This window comes from Astatotilapia calliptera, chromosome 20, assembly GCF_900246225.1.
Source record: "Astatotilapia calliptera chromosome 20, fAstCal1.2, whole genome shotgun sequence".
Lineage (NCBI taxonomy): Eukaryota > Metazoa > Chordata > Actinopteri > Cichliformes > Cichlidae > Astatotilapia > Astatotilapia calliptera.
The window spans coordinates 9364890-9389488 of record NC_039321.1 but is presented as its reverse complement, the minus strand read 5'-3'; the positions used below and the strand labels follow the sequence as shown (position 1 = coordinate 9389488).

General features: G+C 41.0%; 1 protein-coding gene across 4 annotated transcripts in view; it reads right to left on the bottom strand.

The window, feature by feature from the left end:
* Positions 1–24599, bottom strand: part of LOC113013122 (uncharacterized) — a 43229-nt gene that overhangs the window by 3292 nt on the left and 15338 nt on the right. Inside the window, exons 1-8 of one of the 4 annotated variants that reach the window (XM_026153766.1) lie at positions 21197–21616; positions 5721–5922; positions 4264–4318; positions 4011–4101; positions 3484–3887; positions 2974–3126; positions 2213–2374; positions 735–875 (exon numbers count right to left, since the gene is read on the bottom strand). In XM_026153766.1, coding sequence (XP_026009551.1) covers positions 735–875; positions 2213–2374; positions 2974–3126; positions 3484–3887; positions 4011–4101; positions 4264–4318; positions 5721–5848 — 1134 coding nt within the window. In that variant the 5' untranslated portion in view covers positions 5849–5922; positions 21197–21616. Of the gene's footprint in view, positions 1–734; positions 876–2212; positions 2375–2973; positions 3127–3483; positions 3888–4010; positions 4102–4263; positions 4319–5720; positions 5923–18931; positions 18988–21196; positions 21617–24599 lie in introns of those variants that run through there. The other 3 variants (XM_026153767.1, XM_026153765.1, XM_026153768.1) reach the window with 3 other exon arrangements.

Below are 24599 nucleotides of genomic sequence, written 5' to 3'. Positions count from 1 at the left end.
GTGAATGGAATGGAAAAAGAGAAGTTGTGTTAAACACAGACTAATTATAGACAGGGGTCTGTCCATCTAGCTGGACTGACTCCCCCAGCCCCTCGGGCATAACAGAATTTCCTACACAACTTGCAATTCTCTCACTTCATTCTGTATCCAGCAGAGAGAAAAGATGAGACAGGGGACCGAGAGTGGAAAAGTGGGGGTGGCGTTGCTCTGCAGAAACGCATGCGGTGGAGTATCTGACATGACTGGCAAAGCGCAGGTTTCCTCCTTCCCCCACCAGACATATGCTGACATATATATACATCCCAGTCGAGGTCATGGTCTTGGATTGATGAAGCGAAAAAAACCCAACCAAAATCTAGCATATAACAAGCATCTCCATGAATGTGAAGAGATTATTAATTATTTCAGGGCAAGCAATACTCATGTCTGATCTGTCTGCTCATACTTTCAAGGCAGATAGATGAGTGGGGGGAGGGGCTGGAGATTAGGGTCAGGGTTCACGCAAGCAGGGTGTTGGATCCATGTCACGCAACCTTTGCCTGTAAGCAGAAACCTTGTATGACAGGCAGGTCACAGGGCAGCAGTACTATGACGGCATGCCATATGAGATGGGCGCCCCCTTCGGTAAACACAGCAGTAATCAGAAACCTGTCTATCTATCCATCTTCTTGTAGCCCTTACTTTTTAGTAGTCCCTCCCTCAGCTCCCACCACATACACAGACACACATACTACCTCCTTTGCAGTTGGAGGCGATGGGTGTCCCTGTTCATTCTCCCCAGGTGGGTGATGTGGAGGTGGGTGCAAGGTGATGATGTCGTTGTCCTCTGGAGGCTTCCAGATGTACTGTTCCCCATTGCCCATGAACACTGCTTCCTGTTAGGAAAATCAAAGTAAGAGCTCAGGCAAATATTGCATTTACAATCTTTAAGCGCTGCAAAAAGTACATATCACAACATGTAACAAATAGCAGGCTTTTGAAAAACAATTCTATTTCAAAATAAGCTGTATAGTTATTTTTGAAAAATGCTTTAGAGGTGTAAACTAGTGCCAAGCAATGGATTCTATCTGGAGTGAGTTAATCAGTTTCTCCTTGTTGTGTGGCCAACTCTTCCACAAGCTTTTATGCAAATCCCTTCAGTCAAAGACATCCTGCTGACAGACAGGCAGACCCACTGACACACAGACAATGCCTCCGAAAACACAACCTCCATTTAACTCTGCCTGTAAGAGTTAAATGGAGGAGGAGGCAATTTTAGCAAGAGTTTAGGGAAAACAGCTAAGAAAAATCTCTGTTTTACAAAATTACAGGACCTTCTTAAACTTCAATTCCTACAACTGAATTCACAGTTGCATAGATTCGATCAAATTATGTGAACAATGCCATTCTATTTGTTTCCATGCTAAGAAACAGAAGACGCGTGGGAAACTAACACTAAAATGGACGCAGTAACTACTGGTGATGAAAAACCAATTAGAAATCATGTAGTGGTGTGTACACATGTGATCAAGGATGATTAAACTTTTATATGTTCCTCCTGTTCCTCAGTCAGAGTGAGTAATAGAGGCCTGGGCAGAGTAAATGGCTTCAATATGTGAACAATATTTATTCCCACTCTGGCTGCTGGCTACCTGTTAGCCGTTTCTAGACAGACTTGCTGATAGATTCAACAGGACATATATATATATTAAATATATATACATACACACACACATACACACAAAGCTGGGCAGCCTGCCAAACTCTTACATAATCTATCTTTCCACCCTTTACTCAATATTACTGCGCTGCACAGCAAAGTGCAAAGGAGGGAAAGAGTCACACATGCACATGCATTTTTTAAACACCCTTAAATAAATCTCCTTAAAAACACAGTAATAGCCATCCCCATGCTCATAGGTGTTTATGAATACATCCCAACTGGCACATGCAACAATTTTAATAAAACAAATACAATTAAGATAGGATACAAAACAATAAAAACAGAACTTATTGAGGTCAGTGATGTGGTGAACGTGACCACTTCTGCTGTTGTTTCAAATTTTTTTAGCAATCCAAGAATACTAATCTTCAATCTGATTTTAGAAAGCTGTTTGTTTGTGGACAGTGCCCCCTGGTGGTAATCAGACAGCCTTACAGTTTGGAAAAGTGGGTGGATAGTTGGGCGTTATGATGGGTCGCATAGAGCATTCTGATTCAATAATTTCTCTACCTTTGGGAAGGAGTGAAGCTGAAATGGCTCCAGTTGTTTCCGTGGAAACTCTTGACTGCGATGTAGTGGAGGAGGACCAGCAGAGGGTGAATCACTCACGCTCGATTGGCTGTCTGACTGGCTGTCGGCGCCGTTGTTTTCCTTCCTGTTTATCTTGTCAGCCTTGAGGTTTTGAATCATCATTGAAAACATTATATGCAGTTTTAATAAAAGTTTTTAATATAATAGACGATTTTAAAAAGCAGTGTAAAAGATTGAAAGCGAACGTCTTTATTCAATGAATTACACCAATTTTTAGTTAGTGTGTTTTCTTACTTGCACAACCTCCACTACTTAACATTACTACGGTGCGATACTTTAACCACCACTGATCATATCACTAACAATCTGCTACCCTTTTTCCTGACTGATTAGTGTCACGCAAACACATACTTCTGTAGAGACAACATCATGTGACATGACAAAAACATCACCTATCATCTAGTACCCACCGTAAATACATAAAAAAAAAAAGTTTCCATTAGTCACAGTAGGTAACAAGATACATGAATGTACAGCTGAATCTGTGTCCTTTTATTACCTCAGGTTGGGCTTGCTGGAAGTTTTAAAGTGAATGCAGGTAAATGATTAAAGATTTACTCCTTATACTAAACTGACTTAGAATAGTTCCCTACTCATAGCTTTAATGAGGGAAACGCCACCTCTTTAATTTTAAAAGATACCAGCTTAAAACACTGATAAAAACAAATCAATGTAATTACCTTTCTAAACTTTCGTATAGATGCATACTCGGCTAAAGATGGATCTTGAACAGCCAGGGAATTCACAGAAGAGAGAGGTGACCTACTGACCCCACTTGCTCCATTACCTCGTCCCGTCATTGGTCCATTAATAGTGTCATTCCCTCTGCCACCCTGGGAGTAAAAAATATAAAATGGGAACAGAGAAAACATGTAAGCATTGCCTAAAATTATTAGCGTCAACCATCCAAAAACACACACAGACACACAAAAATTACATGCAAAGCACCCTAAGCTAATGTTGCATGAACAAGGCAATGATGCAAGCCATCTATATGCAAACAAACAGCGATTTTAGTTGTAATACTGGTTCTTGTGCGGCACATTTTATTTCACGTGACTAATAGCTGCTGTTAAACTGCTTAGTGCATGTACCTCCCCAGATGTTTTTCGGAGAAATGTACATGAATGCATGATTGCTCGTGAGCAAGTTGCTTTATATTTACAGCTATTTAAAATGCATGTACGTACGTTTGCGTGCCCGTTTCCACTCCGAGCTCCGCTGGCATGAGTAGAGGGGCTTTGAGGAGCCCTGGCTATAGCTGGAGCGTTGGCTGATGTGGTTGGTGGGGCAGAGGGTACTTTTGGGCCTTCCCGGACACCTACGCTTTCATATAGGCCATCATCCAGGTAGTGGGTAGGGGTGGGGTTATTGCGTAGGCCCACCTCAGTGTAGGTGTGATCTCTTGCTTCGCCTCCTCCTCCTCCGCCTCCCCCTTCCCCTCCCGTTTCCCCTTCTCCCCCCTGGCCAGATCTCTGTGGACTGGTGGGGATCTGGGGGAGCTGTCGGCCGTGGGAGGGCCTCAGATCCGTCTGGGAGCGGCGACTGTGGAGAAGCAGGAGGTCCATACTAGCTGGACGGCTCTTACTAACAGCTGCGCAAAAGAGAAAGATGAGGGAGAAGCGTAAGGAGATGGTTGTGTCATGGCTGAAACAGTGTAACGGCTTATTGTAGTATATCATTTATTGTCACTTAAGAGCTGTTAGCCACCACTTACAGTTTCCATTGCAGGGAAAGCGATTGATCTCATGGAGCCTGGTGTCAGATTTACTCATGGAGTTGAGTTTTGGGTGGCGAAGGGTACCCTGCTGTCGTGCACACATGGACTTGTTAATACAGACGTAAAACATGCAAACGTATGCATGTGCATCTGTACTTAGCTTGGAGGAAAAAGAGCAGTGGCAGATAGAGAAGTGGAGAGAGGAAACGAAGAAGGGAGGAAAAGATAGAATAATGAAAAGATGTCTCACCATATTTACAGATGTCCCTTTCTCCCCGGCCGGAGGGTGCTTGCTTTTGCTTTTCCTGACACAAAATCAAAGTGAAGAAGGTCAACAGAAGCCAGTGGACAGAAAGAGAATATACACACACTCAGAGCAGATAGATACTATCAGCATCCAACTCTGGTTAGGGCATAAAAGTCCTCGGTTGATAACAAGAGCCCAGTAAAACATTGAACGAGCGTGACTCAGGCTTTTTTGCCAAAGTGGAGAATGACCTTCACTGCAATTTGTTTTTCAAGATAAGAGCAGGCAAGCTCACAATTATTAATATGTTGTTTGCTTTGTGCCGATTCTCTTTGCAATTTCACGTTACTTTCCTCTAGCATTAACCTCGTGAAGCAAATGTATGGAGTGCACTGTGGATCCCCGGAGGCTGTATCTATAGGAAACAGTTGATATGGCTGAGAGTGTGACGAGAAGACAAGAGCTCCTAGGTGCAGGTGCAAATGTGACAACAGTTCTACCCCCATCTCTGAGATCTGAGCTCTTACTGCTGTGCTGCAAAACAGAGCGCTGCAAACAGGTGCAGAAACCATACACTGCACCTTCTTATTATGCAAGTCGCTTAAAATAAATCTGAATATAAAAGGTGCCACGGGAAGTTGTGGCAGATCCATGTCACTGGAGCTAGATATTATCTCCTCTAGTAAGCTGGAAATCTTTTGTTCAAACATATGGCCATCATTGCCCAAGGAAACCACGAGAAGAGAGCTCCCCTTGGAGCTTTTCATAATAACATGGCACAGCAGAAGGGTTTAAGGTAAAAATGACGTGAAGGCATAAAGTCAGATCCACTGCAATCTTTGGAATTTAAAAGAACCTTACATCTTAAAAATCAGAAGCTTACATCTTCTTTACAATTTAACACTACTGCAGTTATGTTTTCATAAAACAAACGAGGTTCTCTCCACATGCTTGTCTTTGTATACCATAGCAACAAAACTGCAGTGCCTCTGATTGGTCTCTGAGGGCTCGGCAAAAAAGTCATAGGCTGTTCCATTGCTCCTGCCTGGCTCAGAGTCTAATCCTTTGTAAACCGTGGGGTGTCCCATTGCTTTTGCCTGCTGAGTAGTTTGCTGGAGAGGGATGACGTGATCCTGCTCTGACTCTGGCCTGTCTCGTCAGTGTCCTGTAAACATCATTTCATCTGATCCGACACTCGCAGCCATTAACATTCATTAGCGCCACTCTGCTCAAAGCAGGGGATAAATGAGATGGAGAGGAAGGATGTAGAAGTGAAAAGAAAGGAAGGAGGAGAAGAGTTCAGAAGAAGCGGAGACACATAAAAGAAAGAGGGGATAGTGAGAGTAATTTGGGAAGGCACTAAAGCAAGAAGCTGCAAAGATCATAAAACTGGCCGTTCATCATTTTATTCCACGGCCTACTTATACCACATTTCAATGTCACGTGACCACAAATCATACCTTTGGCAGCCGACGCAGACAAGGACGATCAGGATGGTGACCACGAAAGCAGACGCTGCTGCAATGGCTCCCAGTAGAAGCAGGTTTTGGTAGGTAAGGTTGTCTTGAGAGCCCCCTTGTCTTTCCATGACACCCACTCCGTTTTGCTCACTTCCTTACTCAAGCTTAAACTCTTCCGCTCACACCGTCTGCTAAGGAAAACCTGCAAAGATAGAGGAGAAGGATAAAGCACGCGATACAACATATGAGTGACATGAGAGATAAGAAAGCAAAATGCTGCCTAGAACAAGGTGAAAAAATGTGCGTGTGTGTTTGTGTGTGTGCTCCTGGTTTGCCTCTGGCTCTTTGTCACTGTCTCATTCTGACATATCAGTTTCTATTTTTGACTCAGTCGAATAATGCACAGAAAATAGAACACCTTACAAAGCAGCGGCTACGAGCACGCCAAAATTTGTTTCATCACATTCTTTCTTTTTGCTGTTAAAAAAAGATCAAATGATACCGTAACATTCATTTGACTAACCAGAGAGATTCTTGCAGTTAGTTTAACAGGAAAAACCAACTGAGCTCCCAAGAGTGTGGCCTCACTGACGGAAGGACCAGGCTCGCTGCTGCTACACTCCATTTGCCTGCAGAATTCTTTTTCTCATATCACAAGTGGCTCAAACACTGACGAGCAAAATGTTTCAGTTTTAATAATGAAGTGTACGACATACAAGGTAGGATTTTCACTTCAGGTCTTTTTATATAATTTACTTCACAAACACACTCAATTTGATTTACATAAGCCTTAAATGAGATTCGTTTTCCAAAATGTGCTGCCTACTATCAGGTTAAAATGTGTTAATATCAGCATATTATTAAGTATAGTACATCAACAAGGTTGCAGTAATGACCAATTTTTATAATAAATTGAGTATTTTACAAACTAGGCTGAATGTATTTTATACCTGTGCATTTGTGGGAGTATGGTACTTCTATTTGAAAGTGGTATGGAGTACAGTATGTAGTAAAGGAAAAGTTAATTCTTCCTCCAATTGCATTTCTGTGAATATATTTTTATAGATGGACTGCATTCATAAACTTTACTGAACAGTACAGAGAGAGGTGTCGGGGAGACACAAACATCACGGTGAGATGAGTCAGATATTTCAGTGCTTTTACCCTGTCTGTTTCCTAGTGCGGTATATTTAGGTTCAGCCAAAGTGACAATCGAGGAAAATGATCAGTGAAATTGCAGCAAGCTGATATAACCTACTTTCTGTATGCTCTATTAAGGATACTGATACGCTAACTATTTAATTACGCTAATGATCTTTAGCTTTTAGTGCACTAAGCTGCAGTATTGGTTTTATTCCAAGCAGAATATTTTAGTGTTTTGCCCAGTTAAGTTATTTTTAATATAAATGAACCTTACATTTCAGTTACTACAGGACAGCCTAGCTTTCAAAAAGAGACTCACACTTTTGACGAATGTCTTACTTAATGAAAAATGCTAGATGCTTTTTAATGATATTTAGTGCCAACACTAACTTTACCAGTACTATATGATCAGTACAGTTAACATACACATACCAGTATAATGTTTTTATGTTGATATTATTATTATTGCTTTTTGCATTTTTTTTTTTACTAGAGGCTGACTATTAGTAGCTCTTTGCCAATATACTGGTACTGCAAAGAAGACAAAATGAGACAAACACATTTCAACCATGTTATGAGTGTTGTGGTTGCATAGTGTGTCCACAAAGGCAACAGCCAACTGATCCGAGCAGAGCTAGATGGACCAAAGTAAGATTATTTCTATACTACATACACATATACACACATACACACATACATACATCAGCCAATATATGAGATCCAAGTCCAAATATCTGCACTGGTATCAGTTTCAAAACTCGTATATCGATTGGGCTTTATTTTTAAGTATATTGTGTCTTCACTTGAACAGAGTATTTATACCTTGTGTTAATTTACGTCTTTCAGCTTTAACGGGCCACATTGTTGCAAGCTAACCCTAGACGTCAGCTATGGTTATCTAGTTAGTCTGCAGTGTTAAGTTATCAGTGTCAATATTTAACACGAACTAATGTCTACTCATATCTTAAGTTCGTTAAGTGAACATCTAAGCTTAATTTTGCAAAAGGCTGCTTCATCTATCTCTAAAACCTGAACTGAATATAGTCCAAATATACTCGGAATTACTAACTTATCAGCCCAAGTTATTAGGAATAAGGCACACGAACACACTATATGCTTTGCATTCTTCTAGAAACACAGACAATGGCATCCATGCGGTTAAGGATTGCATCCAAGTGACAAAGCGTACAGTGCACAGAAAGAGGTCATGGCAGGCTGTATACAGCTGTACATAATGTGTGTGAGAGAGTGATTCTGGAACATACCACCACAGGATCTGGCTCTGGCTTCCTGTTTCTTGGAGATAAAACTACATCTTTTCCATGTCCTCTTTTTTCTCATCTGTCTCTCTCTCTCTCTCTAGATCTGCTTTCCTCTCTCTCTTTCTCTATCTGTCTGTCTGCATAACCCTGCAGATATGTGAGGCGATGCACAGCGAATGAATTAGCAGAGCAGAGGCCTCAGACAGCCCTTTATGGAATAGACAGACAGGCAGGCAGAGTACATCACAGTGGAGAGAGGGGGGGGGGGGAATGAGGCAGAAAATGAATGAAGGCAAATGGTAAGAGAGAGGTGGTCAGACACGGGAGCAAATGAGTGGAGATGAAAGGGGAGAATGGTGGAAGATATGCAAGAAAATGGGGGGAAGACTGGGAAAGAGGGGAGCGCACTTCAAACGCGAAGGAGGAACGAGGAGGGAAGGGTGCAATAAACAGTGGGGGAGGGAAGAGAGAAAAGAGAGTGATGAGACTAGGAGGATGAGGACAGCAGAGAAATGCCGTGGAAGCCTTAGAGAATGTGCGATCTACGCGGGAGTATGGAGGGGGGCGCAGAGAGGGAGAAAAAGGAGTCGATGAGAAGGAGGTCATCAGCGGTCTGTTTCTGCCTGCATTTTGTCAGCCCCCTTCTGAAATATTCAGAGGAGAAACACATACGACGGGTGTGTTTCTGAACTGCCAGCGAACACAATGCAAGACGGGAGCACATGTCTAGCAGCATACTTAACAGTACGCGAAGCTCACAAGTGGTGAACAAGCCTCAGAAGGAGGAGGAGAGGCAGTTCCTGCACGACGCGCAACGCCCCTGCAGCATGCTCAACAGTGACACACAGTTAGGGTGCAAGAATGTTTATTCCAGCATCTGTCTTCATTTCAGAAGATTACGTGTAAAATGATGACAGTGATAATAACAGCATATTGAGAAAGATGACAATGGTGGTGATAGCCCTATTGAGGCCCGCTGCTGGTGATTATAATATAGATGTCAGCAATGATGATGAAAGGTGCAGTAGCTAATACTGATGGTAATGGTACTGATGATAATGAGTAAAGAGGTCAAAGGGATTGTTACAAAGACACACTGAGGTGCGGATGCAAGCAGCAGAACTGAGAGAGCAGCAAGCAGGATGCAGCGGTGCAGCACAACCACAGGGTGGAAGGTTTCCTCTGTGTGTCTCTGAGACTCACATACACACACAAACACACACACAGAGAACATAAAACAATTTCTGTGTTACAAATGCCAGTATTTGGATTGCACAATCACTTTGCAAATAAAAAGTCAAATCGTCACACTATTTAACCCTCTAACGTGCAAATGGGGTCTGGCAAGCTTGTGCAGCCTTGTGATTTTGCAATCTCTGCTTAACTAAAGCTAATTATAGATTCCACTTTTAGTTGCTTAAAATAGACTGATGAAAAAAAAAACATCAGCAAGTTTTTCAGGTGCGTGGAAATCTGTTTTAGAGACCAGCAGAGGAAATTTATCAGACTCGTTTCTGCAAATGAATAACTACAAGCATTTTTAGTCATTTTCCCTTTAATTAGATATTTAAAAAAATCATTATCAACAAGCTACTTTATGAGCAATGTTTTTTTTACTATAAACCGACCTCTCTTAGATTGCAGCACTACATCAAAAGTGGGCTTTTTTGTAAAGTTTCAAAATAAACATAACCTGGCTCACTTGCATCTCTAAGATGACATTTATATTTCTCTTTAAATTGTGGATTGCATCATGGGTTGTTATACAATTTTAATAACTTTCAGTAGTCAAGATTTGTTGGGTCAGCTTCCTGTGAAGGCTAGCTTTAACCCCTCATTAGGCAGGGAACCATGTATGCTAACATCAAAATTAGCCTCCCCATGCTTCTCTGTGAGGTTGTAGAACCACATGGCTTTCTCCCAGTTAAAAAGCAAAGATCTGAACAAACATGAGCCCGGAGTATTTTAAACTCAAAATGTGTTTTTATTTATTTTTTTTGCCTTTTATTATTCTTACACCCAGTTCATTTTTAGACATACACCAGATGCATTCAGTAAGCCATAACACATAACTCTGGACAGTAGTGCTTAATAGTACACTGGATGTTGCCAAAGGTTGGTATAACAATATACAGTGATACAGTAAGAAGTTTACTTCACCCATAGACATTTTCAAACAGTCAAATATGTGTACGTTCTTAAGTTTTATGACCTTATAGCAGTACTTATATTGCATATACTAGTGTATATTTATGCTGTGAGACTTGGTGCAGCTAAAATTGATTTAGTAATCCAATATTGGGATTTATATAGTTTTGATGAAATTTTGTGTAGGAAAAAAATTAAGTGGTACCACTTAATGTTATATATTTACGATTTATATGTCAACGTATTTTGTTTTCAGTGGATCTGCACTTTACTGTTACAGTTTCACTTCAAAGTGGGATATCAATACTGATTTAAAAAAAAATCTTCTTTTGCAACTGTGATCTTCCCTTTTATGGAAAAAAGAGGATGTTGCTGTGCCAGACTATCAACTACCATGCCAGAGAATAGTTCAAGCTGTATTTGGATTTATACACATGCTTAATTCGATGTTTATGAAAGAGCTTAAAGAGCTGCCACATTACAGCAGTGTCACCAAGTGCTATGAAACAGTTCCCTATGACTGGACAGGACTGCACTGTGTGCTATATTTCTGACAAGTGCGAGTATCAGTAAAGATAAATATTCCTAAATAATAATTATTTTGCCTTAAATGTGTGAGAAATCATATAATTGACCTTGATTTGCAGCATAAAAATATTAAAAAAGGGGGGCTGTGCCATATCATATTGTCTGCGATAACATCATGTACATTTTTATGTGATATAAAAGTGTCACATCGCGATATTACATGTCACTAGCTGTGCTCACTAGTTGCAGTCCATATGATATGATTACATGGTGGAAAAGCATAACTGTAGCCAGCTGGTTAAACAGCTCAGCGTAAGTAAGATGGAACATCCAAGGTAGAAAATATATCTCAACTGTATTATCTGACAATCTTCTGCAGCTTCTGAAGTGTTACAAGGTTAAGTTAGTGTTAAACTAATGTGTCGAGCAGTTATTTTATACTTTGACTTAAAATTTACAAAGAAAACATGACCTAGGCTACTTTTCTGTTTAAGTTGATTTGTGCTTTATCACTGAATACAATGCTGTGTCACTGTAATGCTGCTGCAGACATCTCGTACGTTCACTCTTTGAATTACATAGTGTGTCATCATTGGTGGTAGCACACTTGCTTACACTTGCTGTAGTCTGTAAGCTGCAAGCATTAATAAAATGTTGTTCAGTAATTATTTTTCTATATCGTCAGAAATATTAAAGCAAATTTCATTTAAATATTGTGATTCAATTTTAAGGCTGTATCGCCCAGCTTACAAAAGTAAGAAAAAATAAATAAATAAAAACAATTTTAACTCACATCATATCCTCCAATAACACACGAGGGTCGAAATTTTACATTTCCAAGTATTTCAATGAGTGCCCTATGAAGGGTTCACTGAAAGAGCAGAAGAGCTGAATAGAAATGACTTCAATACCAACAGCGCCAAATGTTGCACAAAGCACAAGCTGGACGGCTTTGGGGAGTCTGAGTATATATTAAGTATATTAAGGTTCGCCTCAGCATTTCAACAGTGATTCCCTGCAGTCATCCAAAATTAAAGAAATCTGTGCAGCTGCTCTTCTTCTTCTTGTATCCTAGAATGGCTCTCTTATAACGACTTACATAAGGTTACTTACATTACTTAGTTTCTGATTTGGCAAGCTTTGCGAAAGAGACATTTTTGGAGCATCACGTGCGTAAACACAATGCAGAACATGGAAGTAAAAATATTATGTAAAAATAAATCTATTTTGTATTTTACTGATTAAATTATTTTGACAATGCAGCACCAACTTCTCTGCCATTGGTCTCCATTAAGCATAAAAAACATACTGTATAATGAAGATGTTAATTAACGCTCACCGTAACACACATTGTCATGTTTATGCATTATCAAACTGGACAGATTACACATCACAACCACAGTATTTCACCAAGGAGAGAAATTAACCTTTTTGTTTCCATCAATCACATCACTATCTTTGATTTGATGCCCGCCACTAACTAAAGTTGATGAATCTATTTGCTAAATGTGGGGAAAAACAGAACACTACAAAACAAAGAGGAAAATCACTCTCTGCCTACATCCCCACTGCATAAACTATTATTCTAAAACTTAAGCATAATAATATCCAATATCACATCAGTACTAAGAATGAGTGTGTAAATGAGAAAAGACATTAATGTTACCATAAATAACCTCATAAATTAAAATACTGTAATATCATAAACATATTCTTTATTTCAGTAAATTATCCAAAAATAGACTATAAGTTAAAAAGGACACTCTTACCATTAGTGGGGTAGAATGAACTATTAATATGGCAATACATTATAATGATTCCTCTTCAGGTACAATTATTGACAGAGTAGTAACAAATATCAGTACTTCAGAAAAACATGCAGTCACTGAACTGCACACCCAACAGTTTCACCAGAGTTATTATTTTATGAGTTCTCATGCAGCTTACTTAATGAAAGTGAGCAAAAGCTGCAGCGAAGAAGAAGAAACTCACTTTGGGTAAACAATATTGAAATAACACAATCCTGACATTAAAGAACAAACTAACACCACAGTGTAGTGAATGAAGACACTATTTCAGCTTCTTCGGGTGTATTTTCATCTTCGGTTACATAGATATTAAGATTCATTTTAAACTATTGCTGTATTTTCAATTCAATTTTATTGATAGCGTTAAATCACGGCAACAGTCGCCTCAAAGCGCTTTATATTAGATAGATACAGATACAGACTGTACAATGAATGTTATTTTGATGCCATAGCCACTGTGGGCAACACTTTGTGATAGAATGATAGTAATAATTTAGTAATAGCTCAAATAAGAAATAAACAATAATAAAACAACAAAAAACTAAGATATCGCTAACATGACTGCTTGGTTAAATTTACTTATGTAACTATATAGTTACAATCAGGAATAGTATCAGAGTTTTAGCAGGTAATTCGACATTAAAAACTTATCAGTAAAGCTGTAACATCTGGAAAATCTGTCAACATCCCACAAACTATTTTTACACACACACACGTAACAGTAAAAGCCAAACGTAACAACACGTGACAGTATGCAGTGTTTTATTCATAGATGACAATCATTTCCACCTTTTTTCGCTATTTATAGTTTGGCTGGTGTTTTAAAAAAAACATTGTGTTACCTCAACAAAGTTTTTTATCTCATTGTTTTTCTCTTAAAATAAGTTTCAGATTTGGCCATTTTGTTTCCAAAAACTACGCAAAGAGACTTTTTTTGGTTGGCATGACTGTCAACTTCAGTTGAAAATAGTCACGATGAAAACTGACGACGACTCGCTGATTGACAGCTTGCTGTTGAACGCTTTTGTATTTTGGTAACTTTGAGCAGCACCAATAACCTTTTCAGAGATGGATATCTCAAAACCTCAGTATGTAAAACCGAAACTGTCTACAATGCTAGACAGGTGAGTTAAATTTTCTTTTCCCTCCAATTCCCACGTTGGCCACTGTCTCTTCTGTCCCCAAGCTTATTGAATTCATCACATAAAGACTCCCCCAAACCCCACTGTTGCCTCTTCACACTTGATTAATAAAGCCAGCATTCATGCAATTTTTGTAAATGCAGCCAGACAAGGCTGATATGCCCCTGCCATGATCCTGAGCACAGCTTTCAACCTCTGTCATCACATTAGGACAAATTCAACTAAGTGATTATTAATCAACGGCAACAATGGAGTTCTGAGATATGAGGGTTGCTGCGTAAGTGTGTGGGTCTTTGTGAATGAGCGAGTGTGCAGCACTGCTCTTTCCCAATAAATCAACACATCAGTTACAGGCCACCAATGCCCATCGAGTGATATGACATATTTTCACTTAAATCACCTCCACAGCACCGACTTGTAACTAAACAGTCTGTCCTCTTTACTTCCCACCTCCAAATCAATCAATAATGCCATTTGAAGATCAGTCATTGAAGCACGCATTATCTGTGTTTGACAGAAATAGATGGCAATCAGAGAAAGAAAGAGGAGAGTGTAGAGGACAACATGCCTTATGAGGCAAGTTCATCAGAGGCCTGTAGTGCAGCATATTACAGCTAAAAGGAGACGCGGAATCACATCATGTCCGTGGCAATCTCAGGCCCCGCGGGACACCGCTACGCTGCGCATAACAACATGGACTGATGGGGAGATAGCAGTAAAAAGGGAAAGAGACGCACAGGAAGGCAGGTGGGGTGGAGGGATGGGGGTGCGCAGCTTAACCCTCTGACATTTTTGCCATCAGCTAAGCCTCACTAACACACACGGACACACACACACAGGCACAGGACTAAGACCTTGTACAGGAACTTGAAAATTCAGTTTGCAATTTAATGCCTATCCCGAAGTGACCTGTTACAAACGGTCGCATAAAAGATCAAGTGAATTTAACCTGCTGAGCTTTTGTCCTGGACTAACGTTCTAATCTCATAACCAAGAACAAATATGATTTGGACTCTGCTAAAAGCTTACTAAGCATACTTTCCTTAATGAGCAAAAGCATTAAGTGGCAAGTGTAGGGTCAGTTTTTTTGGTTTTGTTTCAGAATAGCCTGTTTATTTATGAGATATAAATAAATATGTTATATATATTAATTTTGGAGGGGAAATTCTACATTTTTTTGACATTTTAAAAATTAAGTAAAAAAAAAAATTAAAGTTTTATCAAAAAAAAATAAAAAAAAATTTTTTTTCCTCAGTTAGTTTCTAACTTCATGAACATCAGTATCCGGCTCTGCAGCTCTGGCACTGTTGCTGACAGTTATCCTTTGCTGAGCTGCTGAATGTGTCTTTCTTGCACGGAATGTATGACTTTTCTCTGTTGACCACAAGATCATCAACTGCCATTTCACCTAAGCCTTACGTTACTTGTGATTTAATATGTTCACTTATTAAACATTCAAATAATTCCAAAATCATGCCACATATTCAAAACCCCTTTGCTGTACACATTTAAAAATTTACAGCCAGGCACGCACTTTGCTGATGCGGTGATCTGTCTATGAGATGAATGGTCTGCTTTGTCTTTCCCTAAATTCAACCACGGGTGTCGTCTTATTTTCAAGGCCCTCTCTCTCTCAGCTATCCATTTTTTATTTACAGACCTACATCCGTCATAAAACTACTGGTAGTCACTGCCTTCGCTCCCAGGGGTTGTTCCTTTTATGTATCTACAAAGCATTTACTGAATTAGGAAAGAGCATATTCAAATTTGCTTGGAATCAGGTGCAAAAATCTACCGATTTAGTATTATGTTAACACTTCACCTGTGCACCTGTGACGACTGTGTGACAATTCAGTTGTGTTTCTGTAGCTTTAAAGTTTATAATATTGTATGTTTTTACATGTCACTGTCCATCTTTTGCATACATACAGTCTTTTTTATGTTTTGCTGTGTGCGCATTATTGTGTAATCCATGGTAACTAAACAGACTGCTGCCCATCCCTGAGCCTGGTTCTGCTAGAGGTTTCTTACAGTTAAAAGGGACTTTTTCCTTCCTGCTCTTGCCAAGTGCTTGCTCAAAGGGGGTCATTTGATTGTGGGGGTTTTCTCTTTATTGTTGTAGGGTGACTACCTTTTAATATAAAGTCCTTGACTTGAAACTGCTGCTGCTGCGATTTGCCACTATATAAATCAAATAACATTGAAGTGAAATGAATTGAGCTGCTTTCCATCTTGGACAAGACATGCTAATTTGAGATTTTTGATCTGTATAATTACTATTACCCTTATTAAATGAAGGTTAAATAACATCCATCCATCCATCCATCCATCCATTGGCTTCCGCTTATCCTTTTCAGGGTCGCGGGGGGCGCTGGAGCCTATCCCAGCTGTCATAGGGCAAGAGGCGGGGTACGCCCTGGACAGGTCGCCAGTCTGTCGCAGGGCTAACACACAGGGACAGACAACCAGTCACACTCACATTCACTCACACATTCACACTTAGTGGCAATTTGGATTATCCAATTAACCTATTCCCAGAAGCTGCATGTCTTTGGACGGTGGGAGGAAGCCGGAGTACCCGGAGGGAACCCACGCAAACACGGGGTTAAATAACATAAATAAATGAATAAAAATAAAAGATTTTCATATTTTTCACATTACATTATATTTACATTTTGTCTACTACATCTACTGATACTCTGCATTTATGTTTTTTAACCAATTACATGGATCAAAACCCATCACATTACTAACAGACTTACTAACACCATCCAAGAACTAAACTCGCATATTTGTCCATGCCACAGCCCTGCATACTTGTCCAAAATCAACAGTGTAGTTTATTTTCTCAGCTTGACAAACGTGCCAATTAATGCTGTTTGTGTAGCGTTTGATAAAACTTGCAGACCTAACATTACTCAGAACATGATAGGAAATAGCTAATCTAGAACTGCCTTTTAAAAGATTCGTCAGAAGAGGGACGGACTAATGTTTTGTTAGATTTAGTCTTCTTATAGGATTTGCTTTGAGTACAGAAACTACAGAATAATGTCAGGCTTATCCTTTAGCCTTAAGGCTGTGATGGGACTAACTATGATTTTATTGCATCACACAGCATTTGTATTACATCGTCACAAAGCGTATTATGTAATTCAAATGTAAATAAATGATATTTTGCACATTATGGTGCATTTTGGATACGCTGTGCTGATTAAAGGCCCTTGTTGTTTGTCTGCCATTATAAATCTTAAGGGCACTTGGTTTAAAATGTTAAACAGGTAAACATTTCTAAAATCCGCTCTCTGCTATTCTCACCAGAGGACAGTTGGCAGCTCTACCCCGGTTGCTGTTGGGTATAAAGAACTGTTTGTTTTATCTGTTCCACACCCGATCGAGCGCCTATGATGTCCTCGAACGGCAGCCCTTGTGTTGTTTTATTTTTAGAGTTACACAGGGTTTTGACATTTCACTTGTTTGCCTCATCCTTTGTCGCATGGCGAAATCTTTCCACCATAACACAACAAAGAAAATCCCAGAGGTTGCTCAACAGATTTCTTTGTTTCTCTGAGTTTCGGAGGGGGTGGGATACGTGTTTATTTTAACTGCAGAATGCAGGATGTGCAGAGCAAATAACATTTACCATGAATTGGTGGGAGTTGAATAATAAAGTGTGAGAAATGAAACCATTAGCGTATCTACTGCCTGAAAGCTAATGCTGAATGGGAGCATTTTCTCTTGATGTATATGTAAATTTCAGAGCTGACAGGAAGTGTGTGTGAAATCTTCTGAGTATAAAGAGGCTGTGCAGGTCAAGCTAATAAAAATAGGAGGAATAGACTCAATACAATTTGTTCCGTTCCTGCTTTGTGAGTGCACAGAGGACAGTTCCAGTGAGAGACTACATAAGCTGCAAATACAGTATAGTGCTGATCCTACAGACTCAGGGAAGGCAAGACCCCATTTTCCTCTCACTTGACTCGACTTAATTAACCAGAATGAGTCAGAAGCAACACTCAGGATTTAAGATTTGTCCTTATGGGATTGGGGATCTCTCTCGCTTTCTCTCCCTCACTCCCTGTTTTCCCCTCTCCCTCTCTAACTCTCTGTTTATGGTTGACTTCAGTGCTAACTTCCTGCTCATTACTTTAATGATGGTTCTACTGTGAGCTTATGCTCACGAGTGCAGTTTGCGTTTTAACACTGCAGTTTGGGAATAGCAAGAAACGCACACACACACACATGCAGAGAAACTCATGCATACAGTGACAGAGAATCAAATGAAATCAAACTACTATGTATGCATTATGTATGTGCGTTGTTACTAAAAAGAAAAGCTCCAAAATTCAAGAATCTTTCACACTATGTATCACCATCCGACTTGCATGTTATCCGCAGTGTTCTGCGACCATACATGCTCACGTTTCCCGAGAATAAAAGAGTTAATAACAGACGGGAAAGTAAATGGGAAGAAAGGTAGAGTGCGTCAAACGTCTCTTTTTCTCTTCTGAAGTATCAGCAGAACTCCGTACATAACTGTAATACAGAGAAAGAGTCTGACAGACAGATATATCCAACCCCAGCTCTCTGCTTTTGCTTTAGATGCATTATTCATCTGTGTGCCAATTTGGAGGAACCCTCCCAATTCCCCAGCTGGCAGCAAAAAGACGAGAAGCGCGAGAGAGAGAAAGAGAGAGAAAGAGAGACAGGCAGACTAGAGAAAAAGAAGTCGCCGCAAGAATGTCAGAAAAAAAGAAAGACAGAGAAAGAGAGAGAAGAGGGAGAGGAAAACACCAGAACAAAGAATGGGTGAGACAGATGCAGTAAAGCGGGATTGGGAATGGCTCAATCTCTCAGCTGCAATGTAGTGAAACATCCAAACAGGATTTCGAATGATCCAGGGAGACTTCTCCCTACATGTTTTAATATTCCCAGCTCTGTTTGACTCGTCTGCACAGAGCAGATTAATGACGATTTCCACACTAAAGACTCTTAACCCCTTAGAAAACACATAGGAAGCAAAGAGCAGGGGCATGAGGCTCACTTCTTTTTGCCTGAAACCAAACTGCACACTATCGCTAAATCCCAGTTTCACACACGCAGCAGTGTAAATGTCAGTGCAAGCGTGCTGTCAAACATATGCAAAACACTTGCTTAACGGCATGATGACACCAGAAACTCACCATTTTTTTCGCAGCATGCTCCATCATCATCTCTTACTACCTTGAGTGTCTTGATAATGTCATCCCTGCACTCCCTCCCAGTAAACCCCATCACGCTGACAGCTGTGGAAGCTACCCATCCTGGGACAGCCTGCCCCAGATTTAACCCTATCTCACCCTCGCCCTCTTTTCAGGTTTGTTACCTATTATGGCAAAACACTGCCACATGAACAGAACAGATTACAGCCCAGCAGAAGATAAAATGGTCACTCACAGTAGCACCTCCTCGCCGTGATGAATGTGGGCGTGTATGAGGGGGAGGGGGAGTGGCGGGCTAACTGTGTGGGGCTGGATCAGCAGGATTGCTGTTTAATCTGCTGCTATCTCCCCATAACGGAACACCGGGTGTTTAGACCCAACAGCTGGTTGAGTCCACCCCCAAGCCTGTGTTACTGCAGCACTAACACTTACTCTTCAAAGGTTTCCTCCTTATTATATAACCTCACTTTTATACTGTACAGCACACAGTACAGTATATGTACCATATCTGATTGGTGATCTGCCACATACGTGATCATTTCCACCGTAGTGTTATGAAACAGCATTAACCAATCGCGCTCCCGTGGAGGGCGTTGGCTTGTGCTTCTTCGCTGAAGGATCTGTCAAAATGTGGAGCTGCTCAGAGGATTCGCCTGTCAGATTTGGCCTTATTTGTCACTTTGCTGTGATTCTGCTCCCTCAGCTTTGTCATGTCACCGTTTCGACTGCTTCAGAGGGCTCCTGGGAGGTGCTCGCTGGGAGAATATATGCCAGGCGTTGTAGCTGATTTACATCAGGTCAGTCCTCTCTGAGACAGATGGAATGCTTAAGCTCCGCACAAAACACTAGTTATGATTATTTAAACAACTACGATAATCTCCAGAGCTGCTGTTACCACAATCAAACTACAGAAACAGGTCGTGTCCTATATTTAGCAACGACAGTTTATGGAAAAATATGTCATGCTGCAGTACTATTGGAAAACTGTAATATATATATATATATATATATATATATATATATATATATATATATATATATATATATATATATATATATATATATATTATAACTGAATACAAAGGATCATTAGTAGTATCGATTTTGATCTGAGCATCTTATTGGTAACGGCTTAATTTTTCAGCGTGATTATGATCCCATACCATAACTGGATTTTTTTTTTTTTAAAGGTAAATAAACTGGTTCCTTTATAGCGCTTTTCTACTTTACTTGATCACTCAAAATACATTATACAACAGGCCTCGTTTGCCCATTCTCACCCATTATTCACACAAGTGCTTTTTTCTATGTTTAAGGTATTTCTATCAAATGTTCACACAAATTCACACTCCGATGCATCAGAGAGCATCTTGGGGTTAGTATGCTGCCCAAGGATATTCGGTATGAAGACTGGAGCAGCAAAGGATCAAACCACCTGAACCACCACCACCTGAGCAACAGCCATGCCAGTGGATCATTCATGTGCCGGTCTCCCAGACATCAACATTACTGAAGCAGTGTGAGATCATTTCGACAATACAAAGAAGAGTTTCGGATGTCCTTCAAGAAACCTGGACAACTATTCCTGAAATCTACTTAAAGAAATAGCAAGAAAGCTTGAAAGAGAGTTAGGCTGTATTGAAGAATAAAAGTGGTTACTTGACTTTAAAGCTTGTTAGAAGTGTACAAAGCCTGTTTTTTTGGTTATATATTCCATTTCCATTTATGTTTGTGCATCTCTTTAAATTTTTCTAGCAAAATATTATATTTTTAAGGTTTGAGCTACATGGGCAGGGTGTGTGATCAAAATGCTGCTCTTACGACTGGAGATGGACTCAAAAAGATTCCACATTTTAGTTCTTCTTCAAATCACACAGGCCTGAGTGATCGGAGCATCACGCTGAAGGAGGCATGCTCTCATTTCAACGTCACAATATTTGATACGTTTTCATTTTGTAGCTCAGATACGCAAACGTCACCACCTCAGCATGTAATGAAAGGCATGTTGAGACCGTGACTCCCTCTCTAAAATATTCACAGATTAAAACACAAAAAATGACAAAGGTCCCATATAAGCTAATACAGTCAGAAGCCCACACGCATACACGTGTAGACCCACATGGCAGCACCAGTTCCCAGGTCTCCGGTGGCAAGTGATGTTTTCACACTTATGTGGGGAGATTGCTATTTCTGCGCAGAGCCAGATAACTCAATTATTCATCACGGATGCTGGTGCACTCACTTTACCTCAGTTAGGATGGAGGCGGGTGTGTCTTCCTTTGAGTGTGTGTTCCACTCGCGCTTGTCTATGCTCGATTCGGAGCGTGCGCGCGTGTGTACGAAGACCTCCAACAGAAGATGAACTGCTGACATGCCACACCACACAGCAGGAGAGGAAAGAGGCAAGAGGAGAAAAGGAAAAGGAGCTGTCATAAACATGGCAATCAAAGAGATATGAAGCGGGAGGTGAGGATCAAAGAGCAGAAAGAGAAGAGGCAAGGAATTAGTTCCCTTATCTTCTCTCTAAGCCAACCGCGCACCTTCCAATCCTCTACAGCTCAATCAACAGTTACAAAGAAAAAAAGATTTTTTGAATTACCAGCAAAACTGAAACTCAGCTACCGTGGCGCTCAACCTTTTCAGCACAAGAGGCTTTTTTTTTTCTTTTTTTTTTTCTTTTTTTTTTATCCACCTCGCGTACTCTTGCTCAGCAGCTGTACTCATGAAATAAAGCATAACATTTCAGCCTTTTATTAACAGTGCACCTAATCTTTTCCAGTTTAAACTTAATGGGACAATTACTCTGTCGCTTAGCATCTGATGTGCTTAGCCGTGGTCTAGAGTGGCTCCAGCTAATCTCGAACCCAGAGGGGTTAAAAGCGCAGCTGCATGCCAAACTAGACCTGATTGCTCTGTCAAAACAAGCACAGGTTCAGCTGAACCAAAGCTAAACTGGAGCTAAAAAGGGGGTGTCTGTTCCGCCCAACGCAGTGAAACCTCAGTATCATGCAGAAAACCGAAGGACGGCTTCTCTGATGACTTATGACTATGCCAAGGGGCGATTAATTGCGTTGTTGCACTGTTTGGTATTGGTATAATTGTGATATGCACTGTATTCTGTTATGTTGGCACTGCTGCTCATGTTTCCATATTAACATGCAATTAATCATTACAAGCATGGGTGTAACATTACATGTATCCGGTCTGAACTGTTCGTTACCGACGTCTGAGACTTCTGTTTGGTACGTCATCTTATCTAAACAGTTACTGTCAGAATACTATAATTATGCCCACAATCCAGTCTTGGCAGTCGGGGATGAGTTCCTGCCCCAAGTGGAGGAGTTCAAGTATCTCGGGGTCTTGTTCGCGAGTGATGGGAGAAGGGAGCCGGAGATCGACAGACGGATTGGGGCTGCAGCTGCAGTAATGCGGACGCTGCACCTGTCCGTCGTGGTGAAGAGGGAGCTGAGTGTAAAAGCGAAGCTCTCAATTTACCGGTCGATCTACGTCCCTACCCTCACCTATGGCCACGAGCTGTGGGTAGTGACCGAAAGAACGAGATCGCGGATACAAGCGGCAGAAATGAGCTTCCTCCGAAGGGTGGCTGGCCTCTCCCTTAGAGATAGGGTGAGAAGTTCGGCCATCCGGGAGGGGCTCAGAGTAGAGCAGCTGCTGCTCCACATCGAAAGGAGCCAGCTGAGGTGGTTCGGGCATCTGACAAGGATGCCCCCTGGGCGCCTCCTGGGTGAGGTGTTCCAGGCATGTCCCACCGGGAGGAGGCCCCGGGGCAGACCCAGGACACGCTGGAGAGATTATATCTCTCGGCTGGCCTGGGAACGCCTTGGTATTCCCCCGGATAAGCTGGAGGAGGTGGCTGGGGAGAGGGAGGTCTGGGCCTCTTTGCTTAGGCTGCTGCCCCCGCGACCCGGCCCCGGACAAAGCGGATGAAAATGGATGGATGGATGTCCACAATCCTGCAACAGCAGAGTAGAAATTCCTGACTGCAAATCCCAGAAATGTTTGGCAGTGCACCAGGTATCATCTATGCTGATAGAGTTAGCCTGGAAACCCAGGCAGACCCTATACAATTATTGATCTCACACAATGTGTTCACGTCACGTTTTAAGTGACCTTTCTGAAAGGTCACAACCTACAAGTTATGTGCACACACGCTGTACAAGTCAACCGATCCTTAAATAGGAAAGAATGATTTTGTCACGACTGAATGTTTTTATGTCATTGAGTTATTTGATGACTGATTCATGGCACTTTAGTTCTTTTTCCACCAATGAACCACATTAAGTGAGAAAACATTTCCTACCTGAAAGTATCTGACCTTGTATTGACAGTATATTTGACAGAGTTGACTCCTTAAATTTTGAAGTCATATCATTTCCTTTGGGATTAATAAAGTATTCTGAATCTGATTTCATCACAAAGTTTCCAGTTAGTTTCCTTTAGGCTGATCAACACTTAACACACTGACCAGTATCGATAATCTATTAAATAACAGCACTTACTAACAGTAAAGCTATAAATGGGATTTGGTCTGATGATGCACACTGTATAGGATTAATTATAGGTCATGCAACATGGGTACAAAAACCCCGGATGACAAAAACAGCGGACGACAGTGCAGCATCTTCAGCTGTGTCGTTAGAAAGGGTGTAATGTGCAAATGAGGTGGTCTGGGTGGGTTCAAATCCAGAGCACTCTATACTTTATAATGAGCAGAGAGCCACTTAACCACACGCCCTTACACACTGGAGGGTAAAGGTCATGGTTCAGGGTGACTCTGCAAACAGCTGCCGATTGTTCCCCCTAGAGTCCATTTATTGCCCCTAACGCCATATGGACCTCTTGGAAGACCTGACTAAACCCACTGTACACACGTAGCCTTTGGACACAGACAGTACGTCTACATATGCTCAGACATATTGTTCATGTAAACAAAGACATTTCCAGGCTCATAGATAAAACTTCTATGGGTCTAGCTAGATATGAGATGCATGAACATGCACGCATACAAAATGTAAATGACTGCATCCTGTATCTGCACATTCTGCACATTTGTTGCATCTCCAGGCATCAGTCTTAATGCACAAGAAAAACCTGCAAATATGGGAAAGACACATAACTCTTTATCAGTGGCAGGCTATCTCGCTTGTGCCGGTGCCCTTATTTCCCCGAGGACAACTCCGGCAAGCCAATTGGAGCAGTTACACATGCCAACACTCTCATGCAGCCATTTAGCACACCCACCCAGTGGCTCTTTTCATCACCTTTACAGTCAGTAACTCTCACGAAGACGCAGACTACATGCACATGGCGTAAATTCACAGAAACAAAAGAGACACAAATGCAGACAAACTGTCTTATTTCGAATGATCACACAGAGACACAAACACACTCTTCCCCCACTTTAATCTTCAGGGCAGGCAGAATCTATGAGTGATTTATTTTAAACCTTTCCCTGGGGGTTTTACAGGATTGAGCCAGCACTGAACCTGATCACAGCACTCACTTTCTATGTCAGCAATTTGTGAATCCACCCCCTTAGTCTGAATTTGTCTGGATGCGCATGTGTGTTTGCAAGCAAGCTAATGAGTGATAGAGAGCGGTGGGAAGCAAAGACATGGCGAGTGAGGGA